The sequence below is a fragment of the Melopsittacus undulatus genome, chromosome 1 (assembly GCF_012275295.1).
Source record: "Melopsittacus undulatus isolate bMelUnd1 chromosome 1, bMelUnd1.mat.Z, whole genome shotgun sequence".
Lineage (NCBI taxonomy): Eukaryota > Metazoa > Chordata > Aves > Psittaciformes > Psittaculidae > Melopsittacus > Melopsittacus undulatus.
The window spans coordinates 49261288-49279440 of record NC_047527.1 but is presented as its reverse complement, the minus strand read 5'-3'; the positions used below and the strand labels follow the sequence as shown (position 1 = coordinate 49279440).

At 38.2% G+C, this 18153-nt stretch overlaps 1 protein-coding gene across 5 annotated transcripts in view; it reads right to left on the bottom strand.

The window, feature by feature from the left end:
* Positions 1-341: 341 nt before the first annotated feature.
* Positions 342-18153, bottom strand: part of CLUL1 (clusterin like 1) — a 60490-nt gene continuing 42678 nt past the window's right edge. For 2 of the 5 annotated variants that reach the window (XM_034060880.1, XM_031052973.2), the window contains 8 exons: positions 14590-14699; positions 12948-13096; positions 10252-10419; positions 7964-8408; positions 6591-6728; positions 4522-4736; positions 3293-3463; positions 342-1185 (listed from right to left, as the gene is read on the bottom strand). In XM_034060880.1, the coding sequence (XP_033916771.1) occupies positions 3296-3463; positions 4522-4736; positions 6591-6728; positions 7964-8408; positions 10252-10419; positions 12948-13096; positions 14590-14699 (1393 nt within the window). In that variant the 3' untranslated portion in view covers positions 342-1185; positions 3293-3295. Of the gene's footprint in view, positions 1186-3292; positions 3464-4521; positions 4737-6590; positions 6729-7963; positions 8409-10251; positions 10420-12947; positions 13097-14589; positions 14814-15596; positions 15945-16351; positions 16371-18153 lie in introns of those variants that run through there. The other 3 variants (XM_031052975.2, XM_005153506.3, XM_034060817.1) reach the window with 3 other exon arrangements.

Genomic DNA, 18153 nt, shown 5'->3' with positions numbered 1-18153 from the left:
TATATCTTAGAAGTCAAGCATTTTTAAGAATCACACATCTCTCAGATAAAGCTTATCTGACATGTGGTGTCATTGCAGGAGTTACGATTGCTTATCTCCTATCATTAGGAGCCTGTAATACATGCATATATAGTGGAGGTTGAATGGAACAGAGGACTGTGGTTAGGAAATGCTACATACCTTTACAGCAGGCAGGAAAACATCTTTCCCACTAATTAAAACAATGAAATGGCCTCTTTCTTGTATAAATGTGTATCCTCACTTGCATGTATAGAAGTAAAGGAAAAGGTGTGATATAATTAGGGTACAGTTATTTTTCTATGCTCACAGCTAATATAGATGATTCGTACACTTTGGAATTAATACAATTTATTTAGCAGAGATACAGTTGGAAATTATGAATATAACTATGTGCAAAAAATACTTTGATAATGCCAGGCACAGCAAATGAAACTGAATTACCTACAATTCTGCTTCTGAGAGATATATCAGCTCTCAACCTTTACTGCAATTTGCAAATACCATTGAAAGTTACTATTTATAATTTAGCAAAAGACAAACATATTTTCTGATAAAGGCTTCCCTGTTAATTAATTTGAAAGTTGACTCCAGAGGTGAACTACAAATAAGAAATTCCAAAGGCAGAAGATTTACTCATTACTGCATATTCAGAAAAGTCATTTAATGTACGTGATAAACATCAAAAGCAACTGGAAAAAGAAATAGAACATTTTCATTGGAAAATAATATGGTACATGCATATGGAAATGTGGCTGATTCAAACTTAGCTGAATGTGTAACATCTGTAGGGACCAATCTTGAAAAGGCTTAAGAATGTGCTTGGAGTTAAGTATGCAAATAGTAATTACTTCTATGTTTATATCTGATTATTTTCTTATATATTTGCATAACCAGAGCCATATCCGGTTATCAAAAATTTCCCAATTTGCAACGTAAATAAAATCTTTTTTAAAAGAAATGAACATTAAAATTGATTTAATTTTCAGTAAAAAGGCTTCTACAGTTTTCAGTTGCTAGCTCATATGTCACATTATTTACTCAGCAAAATTTTATTTTACAACTATTTTAACCACAGTTAGTTAACAGCTGTATGTTGAGCTTAGAGGTATTCCATCTCAGGAATATATACTGGATTGCAGGAAGAAAGATTTCACATATATTTTCCTAGAATAAAAAAGAAAAAGAAGAAAAATATTCAATATTTTGTATTTGGACAGAAAAATAAGTATATATGGAATATATCAGTGCCCTGCTAGGAAACACAACATAAAAAAACTCAAAACCAAACCCAGACAGAAACAGGGTTTTTTTCTCTTTTTCCCTTCTTACAGACCTCTCTCTTTCCTTGTAGAGTTTTAACTCTGCTTTTGTCACACTTTCATGTACCCTAAATCTGTTGTGCAAACTGAACATAAAATGGTATTGTGATTTGGAAATTAATGTCACTTGCTTTTCTCAGGTATGGAATGGCTACACAAGATACATTGCACAGGAAATGCAGACTAAGTTTTAGGCCAAAAATCATAATCAGACTAAGGAACTTAATATTGTATCGTTCGGCCTGGAAGATTAGTCTTGTATTATCTAGAAGAGTATATATCGTCAATAACTGCATATAAATTACAGAGGATTTTGAAGAAAAACTAGGGAAACTGTACTGATTATTTTGTTTGATATGTATATATAAATATTAAAAAATTATACTGTTTTAAATACCATGTAAGTATAATTTCACCATATAATTTCACCCATATTTACCTAAGCAGAGTTCATGGTGAGGCTTATTATATTCTGTCTAAACTGTGCAACCCACCTCAGCCTCTCTGGTGGAAATGATTTCTTTCATCTGTTTAAAAATTATGAGTCTGACCTCAAAAAATAACCAGAGTAAATATAAAATAATATTAAAAAAGGGGGCCTACAAGAAATTTGGAGAAACTTCTTACAAGAGCATGTAATGACCGGGCAAGGGGGAATGGCTTTAAATTGAAAGAAGGTAGAGTTAGATTGGATATTAAGAAGCAGTTCTTCACTATGAGAGTGGTGAGGCACAGAGAAGCTATGGCTGCCCCATCCCTGGCAGTGCTCAAGGCCAGGTTGGACTGGACTTTGAGTAACCTGCTCCAGTGGAAGGTGACCCTGCCCGTGTCAGGGGGGTTGGAACTGTATGAACTTTAAGGTCCCTTCCAACCCAAACCATTCTATGATTCTATGAAAATGCTAAAATTTTCTTCATCTACTTTGTTAGTGTTGAATCCTTTATAGGGCCTTCCTGAGACTTTTGTGTGCATTCAGGTCATGCTTTATTTGTTGAGATGAGGATATCAGACACCCATGATCTAAAGAGGAGCTGTGTCAGAAGCTAAGACTACTAAGAAGATTAGGGGGACACTGCAGTGATTTTCTTGTAGGTCTTGTATGTTTTGTGGCTCTAGCCCCTGAGAGAGCCAACTGTGAGAGACAGAGGCCACCAGACCTGCACATGCTAGAGCCCCCTTGGTTTCCCTGGATGGCTGGCTAGCTTCACAGCAGTGTGATGCCACCTGTAACCACCCTGCATTTCCTGGAGATTCTCTGTGAGATTAGAGAATATGAAGCACTGTTTTCTTCTGCCTCTCTGTCTGGTTCTTCCATCTCCATCTGGAAATCTGGCAAGCATGGAGAAAGGCCTCTGTGAGCCCTTTCTACAGAAACAGTTAGTAGGCCATGAGAAGGATCTGTCTCTGTGCCTGTGAGTCAAACTGCAGACTATTAACACTACTAATCTAAGCAGAGTGCTGCTAATGGGAAATGTTATAGTTCTCATGCCAATTCTAATTTTGCACTGCTTTATCATCAAAATAATGTGGAACATGCTCTTAAACATGTTCTTAAACACCACCAAAAATAAAAACCATAATAATGGTAATTCCAATTCATCCATGATGGATGAGCACAGAAACATGATGAACACAGATATGCCAAGGCTCTCGACTGTGGTTGTGAGGCAATTCTATTCCAAAGGAATATTTATGATCACATTGCCTGATCCCAGATGTTACTTCAAGATCAAATTTTTCACAGCTAAATAAGTTCAATCTTTTAATATTGTCATGTCTGTGTTTCACAGGCTAGAACATTGAGCATTTGGGTTTTTTTTCCTACACTTGTGTTTGTCTCAGTCAGCGGAGGAGACGGTCTTGTATATTACATGGCTGAATTCTCTTCCAACTAAAGGGTATTGAAATGTAAAGAATTGCATTTTCTATGAAAAGAGGAAGAATGAACTTACCACTTAAAAATTCTGCTTATATAGTTGTAGTGCTTTCCCGGCTATGTATTCAATGAATTCACCACTTTTTGGGTCTAAGTTGGGAGGAACTTTAATGGTGAAAGTAGGTGAAGTCAGGATATTCACATCTACCACAGTTTCATTTTTACTAGAGGGATCCCCAGGTACCACCTAGAAGAGAGCAAATCAGTACTTTAAACACTACAAACTACTGCATGGTTTTAGTTTTGTTTATACCCTCTGTGCCTCCTGTCTTTAATAAGGGAAAAGCTTGTCTACTTTCCTTACTTTCTTCTGTAAAGACAGTGGGTGTCTGCATTTATGTCAAATCTTACTGTAGGTGGTGGGAAGAGCTGACATGGCACTGTGAGACCGTATTAAAGAACTGCGTGTTAATGTTTATAGCATGAACTACACCTATAAAGAACTTCTGCTCTCCTAATGAAAACTTGTGTGTGTGAGTCATCCCACTACTGTCAAGACAGAGTTTGTGTCCTTGAAGTTACTAATTTCTGTGTGTTTTTAAACCAGACTTAGTAGCTTTATTTTTCTAGAGCAGACAGACTCAGTTGGGACAGTGTGCTTAAATATTGCCTGCCCTCTTGTTCCTGATTTTGAGCTCTTTTGGTGGATTGCACAATCATTTCGCGTAAAGTTCTTGCAGTATTAGTAGTACATTGGATTTCTGAGTTGGAAGGAGGATAGGATTTGTCTCTTGTTGAAGAAACCAGATTTAATTTACTTTGAATGTATTCTTGTGTGTGAGATAAAGTTATTTATTGGAATATTGACTACTGCTGTTAAAGATATGCAGCTTCCACTGCAATAATGTGCATAACGTTTGCCTTATTTGAGCTTTTGGATATGTAAGTGCAGACATAGACATCTAGATAGGTGTTCAGTGATCCAATAAAGATGTGTTACTGACTGGTACAGTGAATTTTATCTGTGAAGGTAATCTGAGGCCATTCAAAGCTGCTAGTGTCAATTTACTCTTATCAGACAGCAATTCAAGTTAGCCTGTCAGCCATCCATCAGACTAAAAGGATTTAGAGGAAAACATTTCTAATCTCTGGAGTTTCAGATTCAAGATGAGTAGGAACTTCGTGTTGTTGAAACCAAACATTACGCATGTACAGACATCCACAATCCCCAAGAGCACGTGTAGGAGCAAACCTTAGGTCAATGATAGCACAGTGCAGTAACTCCCTTTGGAAAACAGCCCTTACCTTAACTATATTGAAAATGTTTTCTGGTCCGATGGTCATATTGGATAACTCAGACACCCACCCAAATCTTTCTTTCATTTTGTTCAACAAGTAGGAAGTGTCTTCTGTATGATGCTGAACCACCTGGAGAATCTGCTCGTACTGCTCCCCTGAGAGATTAACCAGCTTAAAAGCTTCATCAAACTTTATATGCAGTTCAGGAATGTTTGGGCAATCTGTTAGAAAAGACAGCCAGCATGAAGCTTATATGAAACTAGTAAATCTTGTACTTCATCTTTTCTGTCTGAAATATAGAATACTGTAAAAAGTCTAGCAAGGGGCATGTTTTGCCTTGGTGTTTAAATAATGCTATAGAAAAAAGAGTAATTCTTGCTTACCTCTTCTTTTAGATTTAGTTTAGGCTCATAACGACTAAATGGATTAATTATCACATTTGTCGTACTACAATAACTTACCAAGTACTTTTAGTCTATTGTATATTTCATGGCAATATATTTTCTGTTATGTTAAATAAGAACTTGTAGATTTTTCATATAGCAACTTCATAATCTCCTTATACATTATATTTTGCTTTTAATTGCTCATATATGAAAGAGTTACAAGGCCTTCAAAAAGGCCAAGTGCAAAGACAAGCCCCTGGGTTGGGCCAACCCCTGGTATCAGTACAGGCTGAGAGATGAAGGGACGGAAAGCAGCCCTGTGGAGAAGGACTTGGGGACACTGGTGGATGAAAATCTGGGCATGACCTGACAGTGTGCACTCGCAGCCCACAAAGCCAACCAGTTTGCCCAGAGAGGTGGTAGATGCCCCGTTCCTCGTAACATTCAAGGCTAGGTTGGAGAGGGCTCTGAGCAATGTGGTCTAGTTGAAGATGTCTCTGCTTATTGCAGGAGGATTGGGCTACCTAACTAAATTCAAAGGTCCCTTCCAACCCAGACTATTCTATGATTCTATTATATAGGTTATAACAAGGAAGTCCACAATCTGTATTAGTTTTCCTGTAGAGTGTTAAGGCCCAGTATTTATCTAACAGACATTAGTTTGTGACTAGTTATCTACTGCCATGAATTCAGAACTGAAGATGGCTGGCTTTTTCTTTACTGAAATACGTATTTAGAGCAAGAATGTTACATTAAACTTATACACAAATTGCTGTGGAAAAATTCAATTTATTCCTTGTCAAATAGAACTATCAAGGGACACCTTCAGGCTGATAGTACAGTACCCATGGATGCAAACTGCTATCTGTAATAGCTTAAGGCAAAAAGATTTTTTTAGTGGGATGGAAGTGATCTGATACTCTTTTCAAAATGTGTCATTGGACCATTAATATTTGCCATACTGGAGATATTCTGAAGCCATTTGGGTTTAAGCATGTTCTGTGGCTTTTAAGAACTAAATAATTCTGGAAATACAGATGGTTTAAACTGTTGTGGGAGTCCTGAGACCAATTCTAGCTGATGCAGTCTGATTGTTTTTTCATATGCCTATGGAGGGTGAATGCCAAAGTTTTGCCGTCTCCTTATGTATTGACAAGCAGACCCCTTTCTGTCCTTCATGTCAGGCATGATTCCTGGCATAGCTCAGCAAAGAATAATTACAGGCTTTTCAGTGTTTGCTTTCCTCATGAGGAGCTCAGTGCTACCTGATGTTATGTCTGGCTGTTTGCAGGAGAAGCGAGTGCCATGAGTCTGGGCTTCTTACTTACTGCTCGCACTTCTGCTGATCCCAGGCAGGATTAGTTAATGCCTAACATCTTGCTTATCTGCAGGACGCCAGCACAAACAAAGTAGGTGTTTTGTTATAGAATGTAGAACGTCTTTGGACCCCCAGTGGTATGTTAACAACTGAGTTATACTGACACTCTGTGGAGACAGTGGGGAAAGGTAATTGAACTCGTCTGGAATGAGGAGTAGTACTTGTATCCACAGTTAGAGTAAAAGCTCAGTTACTGAATATTTCATTCCAAAAATGTGGAAACAGCACAGTAGAGAATGACAGCCTCAAAATCTACAAACCAGTGATTAGTGCATTACAGAAAAAAATATAATCAGAATATAGCTATTTACCATGCAAAAGATTGTCTTGACATTTCTGGCATCTCTCGTGAAACTGTGGGCATCCAGAGGAGTTCTCCCGAAGCTCCCTGCACAGAGGTCTCTGGCGCCCTGGCACAATTTTTGAGAATATGCCACTTCTGTCAGGATCTAGAATAAAGTCACAGTATTTTTAGACTGCATTTAGGCATAGGGTCTTGATAAATACACATTGTCACCTGCTCTATGCACTAGAATATGATTTCTTGCTCTTTATCCAGAATACCTGGCATAAATCCTTCCCTCTATCCCTCACACAAAAAGCAATAAAACATTAAAAAGTAGAAGTCAGGAGAAGATACGAATTGTGCTTTCTTTCAAGGAATTCATGCCACTATAGTATATTCCCTCATAAAGGCATAGTAGCGTCTTCCACAGTAGCAGCCAAACAATTGCTAATATTATTACATGATTTTCTACAACATGCAAGTGCTGGTAAGATCCTTTTGGCCCTTAGAAGTCAAGATGTTTTGTAATCATGTACAGATAAATGAGAGCACAGTATCAAAGCTTATTTAGGAGGTAACATGGATCATGATACAGGAAAAAATAAAAGAACACTGAGTCACTTCACTTTATATTTCCTGATCACCATATAATGGTTATGTCACCTGCCACTCAGTTATGTCATATGCTTACTGTGATCTTCTCATAGACAGGCACCAGCATGTATTTGAATGATGCTTGGTTTTTATCTGCACTAGTAAGATAAAAAGAATAAGGCTTATTTGTATTCTAAAAGTTGACAATGGGTCTTTTACTCCATTAAGAGTTATCACCTGAAACCAATGTTATGCCCAGAATTTTTTTTCTGGTCACTGGAAAACCTGATGGCTGGTCTGTATTTGATTGGTACACTGCATCGTTGCAGTAGCCTGGAACATGGCTTGTAGCTCTCTGGCTGTGCTTAATGTCATTTAGCAAGGGCAGGGATATGCCTATGCCAATTTTTTCTAATTGGGGACATGTCAATGACATAATATGAATAATATCCTGACAGATGCTGAAGTCAGACCTGTCAGGCAGCCTTATGAAAACCTGTGTCCATCATGAATTCAAGTACTCCTGAGGGACTCCTGGAAATAGTCTGAGAGTTGCCATGAAGATCAGGCTGTGTAGGACCTATAAGTCCCAGTGTGACATTTCTCTGAGATCTCTAGGTGATTTGTACCCTTTCATTTAACTGATAAAGTTATCCTTGACCCATGCCTGTTTAAACAAGAAAGCCTCCAGAGCTTATATGCAGTATCTCACTAGCATACAGCAAACTGAATCATTAACTATAGTTTAGCAATCCTGAGGTGTTTGTTGTCACTGACAGTTGATTTTCATTTTCTAACACTTACCTTTAGCTTGTTCTGGCACATCTCTTCTATTATCTCTGTATTCATCAAATACTTCAGTAATCACCTCGCTGACACCTTCAAACACTGTCTTACTGAAATCAAAAACTACCTGTAAGAAGACAGGTATATCCCAGCCTTTCTGTGAACTGCCATTTCTGGTGGTGATCTCAGGTAAAGCTGACGTGCTGGGGGAGTCACTCAAGTCCAGCTCAGACATGAAATACATCTGAAAAGATTGATCAAATTCTTTTTGCATCCGCTTGAAAAAAATTAGACTTCTGTCAAATATGGAGCCCATGTCTGATAACAGTTGGCTAAATAAATCTTCCATTTTTACTAGCTGGGTATCCTCTTTCTCAGGCCTTTCATTAAACTGGATGTCTTTTCCTTGATCCTCATGAAAAGGAAAAATGAGTGGAGGTATTTTCCTCAAGAAATCTTCAACCTGTGTATAAGAAGGAGATGGATGAGCTGTCTGACAAGTTATCAGTTTTTCATTTCTCAGAGAAGTGGCTCTAATTTTTCTCCTTCAAATACCCATAGAAACAATGCCCTCTTAATAACTGAAAATACAGCGTAGTCTCCAGAGTAATTTGCGACACTAGACTCTAGAGAGTGAAAGTGCCTTCAATCTAAATCATTAGCTCCAAACCAGATCTGGAGTAAAACCATTGCCCAGTTGTATTTTAATCTGTGGAGGCTCAAAGTTGGTATCTTCCAACAAACAATTTGGACTTTATCTTGGAAACATTTCTGTGGTACTTATACACAGTTTAGGGAACAGAAGGTGATTGTTCCTGCTGTGATCTATAAACACCCTCATGTCCTTGTGCAATCTGAGACCCAGTGAAAGCAATGAAACAGTGGCTCCGAGTCCATGGTTTGATGATGGAAGAGGCAGAGTGTCGACTCTGCTTTATAGAGTTCCCAGTTCCTCAGTCTCAGCCATTGGTTCCCTGCTCTGTGCTTCAATGTACTGCCTTTGTCTGAGCAGATGGTGTTTTGTGGAGCCACGCTTCTTGGCATTAGAAAACTGGTGTCAAGAAGCACCCTGCCAAACACACATATAGATGTACATAAGCTTATTTTTTATTCTTTTCTTAATTGGATCAGCTGCTTGATCTGACCACTAGTGCGGCTCAGAGGGAAGGTGAATTGTGAAACGGCACTGCAGGAGCAGCCTAAGTTAGCCAGTATCGCCCCTACCATCTTCGTCCTCTTTTCTCAAAACAATTTAGGTCACAGCACATTTCTTACTCTGAATGCTTCAAACAAACCATATAGCTCACTGAGGAAGTTACCAAGAAGGTCAACAATAGTGACAGTGCAGTGTATATCTTTTACTACAATGATTTCAATCTGACATCCACAGAACCTTGAAAGACCAAGAGATACATCTGAGGTATCCATGAGACATATCTAAAAAGTTGAAACTATCATCAATTGTCTTAAATTTAATATCTTCAGCATTATCACCTGAATAATTTTAAGAATACACACAAATGTTAAACACTTTTGCTCTAACCCTTGTCACTCCTGAAACACACCATATTTAGTTTTCAAGTTACTATATTTTTCAGTGCCTGGGCTAAAATTTCAGTAGCAGTAATTGCACAGTTTTGGTTTTTAAGCTGCACTTCAAGCATATACCCAAATAAAAAGTGTGATTACAATTTTCTTAAATATTGAAATAATAATGTGCCAGACAGGAAAGCATATCTTCTTTCTGGCAAAATTAGGAGAATCCCCTTTGTTGACAGTTTGCTTTATTAAAAAAAAAAAAAGAAAGCCTTTTAAAGCTGTTTTGTTCCTCAAAGGACAGATTTAAAATAAAATAAATACAGGAAAGAATAATGTTGTATAATCAGGTGATTTTTATTCCCCATGGAGTTTTGCTAACTATAGCTACACTTTTAACTCCACTGATTTTCAGATGGACCATAAAGAATCTATGTGGCATTTTTCACGGTTACTGAGCATCTTAATGCAAGTTTTACTGTGAGAAGCAACATTGTATATATGGTGTGACTCTCTTGGAATCAGGGAATAATCAGTGTCCATGCAGTCACACCAGGGTGCAACCAAATTCATTTTGGTTCAGTGTTCAATGAATATAATTGCATGTAATCTCTGCCATATAACATAACATTTCCAGACCCTCCAAATCAAATTAGTATTAGTAACCACATAATAACTGGCAGATACAGGTACTGAGAAAATAAGACATGTTCTCTGTAAAACTGTTAGGTGAAGTCAGGAGCATTTCCCAGATAGAATTTTTTTCCTACCTTTCTTCTAAATGTTGACAAACCATGTTTGCAAGTTGTATAATATCTCATGCAGGTACTTTCTAAACAAGATTCACATTCATCCCATAGATTTTTCAAGGTTACTTGACATTGTTTTTCTTCTTCTTCTAATCTTTCCTTTACTTCATCCATAAGTCGCAAGGCTTGCTAAGTAAGAAAAAAGATTCAGTTGAGGGCAATTTGCAGATTAATATTCTAATTACTTACCCCCGTGCTGATTACTCATTCTGGTTCCTGGTTTTGCTAATCATTAACTGTAGGTCTAGATTGTCTTCTCATCTGAGTCACATATGGAGGGAACTGGAAATTGAAAAACTTTTCCTTACAGGGCTTTTTCATGTCAGAGGGCACATCCTACAAAACCAAATGGATCTCTACACTCTACCTGGATCTTTGAGGTTAAGTAAAAAACCTTTTTACACATCTTTCTGTGCAAGAAATATTGAACCTCTCACAGGGTCATGTGCTCAATTCATGTAATTTTCCCTCCTTATCGTATCTGCAGTATTCATCTGTTCCTGCTAAATTCATTAAGGGACTGGTATTTCATGAGGCTAGGTCCTTGTCATACATAAATTCTTATGATCAGAAATATGGAAAAGTACAGCATTTCCTCTGGGATTATACTAATCAAAAGACTGTAGTGAGGGCATTTCTTTCTGGTCCTGTGGAGGTGTGAGGCACTCCTTTATACTGAAGGGAAACAAGATGCATTTTGCAACACTGCTTCTATTTACTGGATCATGTAGAGCACAAAGCTGAACAACTCAGAAACATCATGGCTTAGGTGACTCAGCAATAGAAAGAGGAGTTCTTCCCATTGAAGTAGATTGCACATCATTAATTTCTTTCTGCAAGTACAACATATTTTACCAGTTTAAAAATGTTCCAAACAATGTTCCAAGTTGTTCCTAAGTGTGACAGAAACATTTTAATTTGTCAGTCTTGCTCCTTTTTGGCAGCATTTCAATAGGGAAGAGGCTCACAGGAAAGAAATCTTTCAGAATATGCTTGGTGGAGACAGTAACTTTGGGCTTCATAGTCTATGTTTAATTATTTTGTGATCTTTCTAATACATTTATTCAGTGTTTTTTGAACTCTCGCTATAGTTGTACGTTCTGTGTAAGTGAAATCATCCAGTAAGAGCTGTCAACAGCATAGATCGTGGGAGTGGACTGTTGTTCCTAAAGATGTTAGAAAGCTGTATCAGGCACTTTTGGCTTGCTAATACAAATAGCTTAAACTAACTACCACATGTTGGGCCAAGAGGAATTTTCCTTCAGCTTCACTGAAAGCACGATTTAGGATCTTTGTATTTTTTTTAAACATACAGTAATCTCTATTTCTCAGGATCATCTGAGCACAAGGCTCTGAGCCTAGGCATTGCACTAGGACACTGGAAATTCCCCCAATACCCTGTTCTTTCTCTGGGGCACATTAACACTTGTGGCTTTGGTATTTTTCCGAAGGTCAGGTCTGAAGATTGCAAAGCAAGCTGGGATGTATCTTATGGCCTGAGATGTATACAGACATGCAGGGCAGAGCTTCTGGAGCTTCTGCACAAAATACCTTTATATGGTTACTTGCAGTTGCCTTGGTGTGAATTCAGTGAAGCAGGGGATTTCCAGAAATAAGCACTGAATGCAATACTTTAATCAACACATTGCTGTTGCAGCAACTCTGGCACTTGGGTGTTACAAAACTCAGATTCTCTCTCCAAAGTAATGTTTGAGTCCACATACAGTATTTAATATCTCCTTTTACTGCAGAACTTCTGTACCTCTACATGGGGATCGCCATCAACTTGACTAGGCTGCTGCTAGTTACCTCCCAGTTGCAGAATAAAATGAGAGCACTCAGATCTCAAGGAAGGTTGTGTCAGATAATGCATTTTACTTTGCAACCAGGATGGGCTGGGAGAAGGTAACTTGCTAACTAGTGGTAAATCAGCTGTATTTTGCCTAGTGCTCACTCTTTCTGTTTCATTTTAAAAGTAGCTTAGACATTCTGCCATGGGGAAGAATTAACAGTATGCCACTGTGTTAGAAAGCTGTATTTCTGAGGAAGGCAGAAACTCTTCACCTCTAGCATTCAAAAGAACTGCACGATCTGGAAGAGGCACCAGTGAGGCAGGCAGGGCTCTTGTTCAGTGCTTTATTCCAGTGCAGTCTGAAAGCTTCCCTTATAGTTGAAGTATCAGTCTGCCAGGGTCCTGGCTGCAGGCAAGCGCTTTTAGGAAACTGGCAAATATAAACTAATGTTTTAACTTCTGAAATGTGAACATGCAGGTTCCTGATAGGCTATTAAAGAATGTCTGTTGGCCCAGCTCCTGTTTCCAGGAGACAAGCAGTGAGAGCCTCTGTGGAGGTGCCATGAGAGTTTTCTTCAGCTAATGAGAGAAAGGGACAGAAACAGATTTCCTATTAATCTGTGACCACATAAAGAGATGTATGCTGCTCAGGGTGTACAACACTGTGGTTTACATTCTTCCCCAAAAAAGGGAAGACACCAAAGGATCCCTGCTGGCTTGCTTATTGGCCTAAGCACAATGGCATGCCCTACTACTTCCAGGAGGCAGATTAAACCCATATACAACCTGGCTCATCTTTGATTAAAAATAGCCACAACTTAACAGAAATACAAGCAAAAAAAAAATCCAGATGTGCTTCAGTTACCTTTTTTTCTTCACTGCTCTTCTTCAAGGTTTTCATCAGACCTATGTGCTTATCTTCATTTCTTTCCATCATAATTTTCATTTGCTTAATACCAATCAAAGCTTTCTTTACCTCCTCATCTACATACTTCTCTCCAACTTCAGATAATACTAAAAAAAGCCAAAATATACAGTGATTTAGTCAGATTTTAACACTATCACAAATTGTCATGTACTGATGATGGAGAATGAAAGAGCTCTGTGTCTCCCTACAGCTGCAGAGCCAAATCTTTAGATAGTGAATGCTGAATAACACAGAGCCAAACCAGTTGCCATCAGATAAGAATCTGACTCAGAGCCTTTGCCAGTGATCAGCTGTGTGTAACTCAAGCTATATATTCAGCTGTCCCACTGCTGATCACTGAGTCCCAGAACAGCTGAGGCTGGAAGGCACCCTGGAGTTTGAGTCCACCACCCCTGCTCAAAGCAGGATCAACTAGATCAGGTTCCTAGGACCTCATCCTATGTTTTGGATGTCTCCAAGAATTACTCATCAGTTTTCTGATGACATAACTCACATATATAAGGAAGAAGTTCTTTATTGTGAGGGTGGTGATGCGCTGAGAAAGGTTGCCCAAGAAAGTGGTGAATGCTCCATCCCTGGCAGTGTTCAAGGCCAGGCTGGGCATGGTCTAGTGTGAGGTGTCCCTGCCCACAGCAGGGGAGTTGGAGCTAGATGATCTTAAGGTGCTTTCTGACTCTAACCCTTTTACGAGTCTATGATTCTATATTTATCTTAATCTAAAAGCAGTGATAATTTACATTTAGAAATGTAGATTACAGGTGCCTTCAAGGTGCTTTCATAAGAATACAGTCTCTAGACTTCTTGTGAAGTAATGACTGTAGAGTTTTGTTGAAAGCTCAGATCGGCCCACATGCTGCACCTTGAAGTTCTGTGTGATTACCTGTCTTTCATCTGTATCTGTTTCATTTCCAGAAATACCCTGAATATATAGCTATACAAAACAAGTAAAAAACCCAACACCCTGAGACAGCCAAAAGCATGCCAGTCATTTCTTCCTTTATAACTTTCTTTCCCTCCCCTAGCTTTTTGTTTGTTATGGATATATTTTCAACATGGACTGAAACAAAGGAATATTTCATCGCTGATCCTCTTGGAATTCTTATCCACAAAATAAAGCCATGCTTAAAAGTGACTATATGCAGAATAGCTGGGTTTTGGGTTTTTTTTCCAAATTAAGTAATTTTTCTTCAATTATTTGTAATAACTATCTTTTCCAGTGATTTATTTAATTGTAAAATAAACATTTTCAAAGATTCTTTAAACAAATAAAATAATTCAAGGCCTGTTGAATTGAATTTTGAGTTGATATTCTAATGATCTATGAGAGATCAAATAACCTATAAAAGTGCTTTAATACTTTGTTGCAAGGGGATGCTTATCTGTTAATCCCTTTACTTTTTCATCCCAGTTGTTTTTATCTCCCCACTGTGTGTGTGGATGCATGCAGTCAGCTCTATGATGGTTTCTAAGCTCCGTACATAAAAGCAGATCCTCTTGACAGAGGTCAAAATGCTCCAGGAGACTGGAGACCTAGGCTCAGGGGCTTCCAGCACACCCCTGGTAAGAAAAGCATACATACGCTTCAGGTTTTCTCGAAGATTCATTTCCTCCTGCTTTGTTGGTGCACACTGATGACCATTCAGCCATAGCACGTATATTATAAGTAGCCAAGAGGACTTCATGTTCTTTCTGTTAAAGAAGCAGTTAAATATAAGCATCTTCATGATGCTCAAATGCTTAGGTGAAATGTTTACTGAGTATTATACAAGATACCATTCATTTTTACTTTAACTACGTTTTCTGAGACCTCTAACATGCATCTAAATGCTACTGTTAGTGAAAACACATGCATAAGAAGCTTGACCTCATTTGTAGTTATCTATTCAGACTAACTAGATGAATTCCACTGAGTTTGCACGATGGTGTAACAGAACCAGGACATATATATAAAACCAAAAGCTTTTGCATCTCATCTGTCCCTTTTTTCCTTATGTACTGCTCTCACACTTTGTCCTTATTTCATATTATAAATGCATCCATGTTAAATAGTACTGCCAAATTTTAAAAGGCAGGTTTCTAGATTGTTGTTCCCTTCTTTGTCTCCATACATGCAATTCCTTTCCTTATCCTTCAGGATAATACTTAATATAGCAGATGCAATAATAGGTGTACAAAGAAACGTCAATTAGATCAGTTTTGTAAACAAACACATCAGCAATTGGAAGAAATTCCTACAAAATAAAGGTAAGAAATGCCCTTTGCTTTATTTGCCACCCAAGAACAATTAGAGGAGAAAGGTTTATTTTTTAGAAACCGTGCAACTCTGTTTCGTAGTTCTCATCTGATTAAGTGAACACAGTATTTAAGTAACTTTGTTAGCCAGTATAGCATTCATGGAAATGCAGTTACCAGCTGCAAGTGCAAATGTAAATTAAGAGCCTGGATTTATTTATAGCCTGGATTTACTTCCATACTAAATTACTTGCATATTGTATCTTTACATTTATAGCAAAAGACCATTTAACTTTACAAAGAAATACAAACCCATCACCAAAGAAAAGTTAAAATAAACCCCAATATATTTACCATTAATACTGAAACACCTCCTCTGCAAAATTGCTCCCCGCGTCAGGAAGGGGTCGGGCTGTTTCTGATCTAATTGCTGGGAGTGTCAGGGATTTTGCCATGTTCTACTTATCTGATGAGAAGGTACTTAATCCTATTAACCGGACGTTTTGTCATTAGGCTGGAGGACTTTTGAGTGTATGGGACTCCATGCTCACGGCTGCGAGAAAAACCACTAGAGGGAGTGTTGGGCAGAACTGCATCATTTAACGTAATCTGGTTCTGCTATTTTTCTGTAGTCGGTAGCCTTTCCTCTGACCAGCTCTCCCATTGCCTTCCTTTTTACCTTAGGAGACATCTGCAGCTTATGTTCTTAGTGAAATTGTTGCAATTAGTTTGGCTAAAAATAGCTTCCAACATTGAACCTCTTCAGTGTAGTTTTAGTTTGCTATAAAAAGCACAGTATTACATAACGGCCTTCTTCATGTATCTTCTGAAGATACAAGGGGAAAAATATCAGGAATCCAGATGCAAGCTGGCATATGAGTAGAGTCTGAAATGAGATAAGCAAATTTTGGCATTTTGTACATCATTTTACTGGCTGATGTTTTGGGAGTTTGCCCTTACAATGATTTTCTTCAGTTAATCCACGTGTGCGAAATATGTCTGTGATCTGACCTGCATGAAGTTTTAGATGCTTTGAAATGAGATATTTAAACACTAACAGATGCTTGATATAAAACATAGACAAGTATTGTTAGCAAATCATATCCCACCTTGTGATGTTCTGAATAATACTCCCTTGAAGTCAAAGAGGAGACAGGGGAAAGCAGATGTCTGTAGCCTGTGGTCTGTAACAGCAGTTTTAAAACAGCCCATTCTCTTTTGTTTACCTCATAGCTCATAAAAGCCAATTGATGATTGGTGGTTAAGATCTAGCATGATTAATGCTGCTTAGGCAAGAGATTTGAAGGGTTTATTTTTAAACACATTATCAGGAAGAGTGGAGAACCTGTTAGCTCTAATGAGAACTGCAAGCTCTCAATTTGCATAAAAAAATAGGAGAGTTCCACTCTTGTTTTCTGAAAATGATGAATGGGAGTGGAATATGTATTTTATTTTAATATATATGCATTGCTGGCTCACTGAAATGCTGCTAACTCCTTGACCAAGACTCCTGACTATGCAAAACCTTTCAAGTTCTCTTTGCGGCAATATCAAGCAGGCACCCTTGCAGACTTCACAATCCCCAGGCCAGACTCTTTCTTAAGCACCCCTGGGGCTTGGGCTGAAGCAAAAGGGGCAGCCTCCCTCTTCTGGGCCTCATGTTTGGCTAGAGATAGAGTAAATGGAAAATACATTTGAACAAAGGAAGACAAATCTATTACAGACACTTGTGAAATGCATATTATTGGCCTCCATGTGTAATGAATCCTAACAAAGACTTTAATCTTTCACTGCAAGGCTTTGCCTCCTCTCTTTTGGCATTTATGTATGCTAATAGTCATTTACTAGCAAAAGTTACTGCTGGCCTTTCTGGACCTGACTCAATATGGAGAAAGCTCTACTTGATCCAGAGCATAAAGGGCAGTTTCAACATAGCTCACAGGGATTTGCAAGAAAGCAGGCAGCCTCAGCCCTGCAGGGAGGGAGAGCAGTACCCCTACCCCAGAGTGGAGAGTCTGGAAGCTGCCTCTGGCACAGATCCCAATACTTACGTTCAGAATTGCCCATCTTCTAATGCCTTTGGTGGGGGTGTTTCTGGTCAAGCACACTCTTACCCCTTGCAAAGCCAGTCCTTAAGGGAAATCTGTGCTGAAGCTAATGCTTAGACATGTCACACTGGTGTATGTCAGGATTTTCTCAACTCAGCTGATTTTGAACATTGCAATGTGTGTTGCTTTGTCTTAGATGTTATTCCTCACATTTTATTATGACCACTGTGTAACCACATGGAAATAGGCATTACTATGTATATATCTATATATACTATATAGTTGCTATCTATATGTATCTATTTCTTTTTACAAAACCACCAAACTCTAGATCTTTGCTCTAATGTTATTTCATCTAATAAATGAAAGAAGAGGTCTAAGGAACCTGAGGACAAAATTGTTCAGAGCTAGTATGCTTGTTAAACTCGGGCTTAAACTTAACCTCTGAAGTGTACTTAAGAACCCAACACTATTCCTGAAAGACACAGTGGTTGTGCTCACTGTGGAAATCTTTTCCTCTCTCATTTCTGTTTTGAATTGAATTAAACAAAAATATCACCAACTATGCCTTCAGGTTTCATATCTAATATCTCTGTCTTTTCTTTTAACATTCCAAATCTGATTTGCAGTGACCTTTTGTGGAGATCTCTGATTTTTATCTCAACTGCTATTTCAACAGTTTCCTCTTAATATTTTATTTTCCTCTGAATTAGAGTGCTTCAATCAGCTACAGTATACCCTGTCATGACATTATGCTGATATGTTCATTTTTTTGCAGTCTAACACAGGCAGTATGATTCAGTGCTCACTAATGCTGTTGTGAATCATAAGGTACTTCTAACATTGAATCATGTTGGAGACAG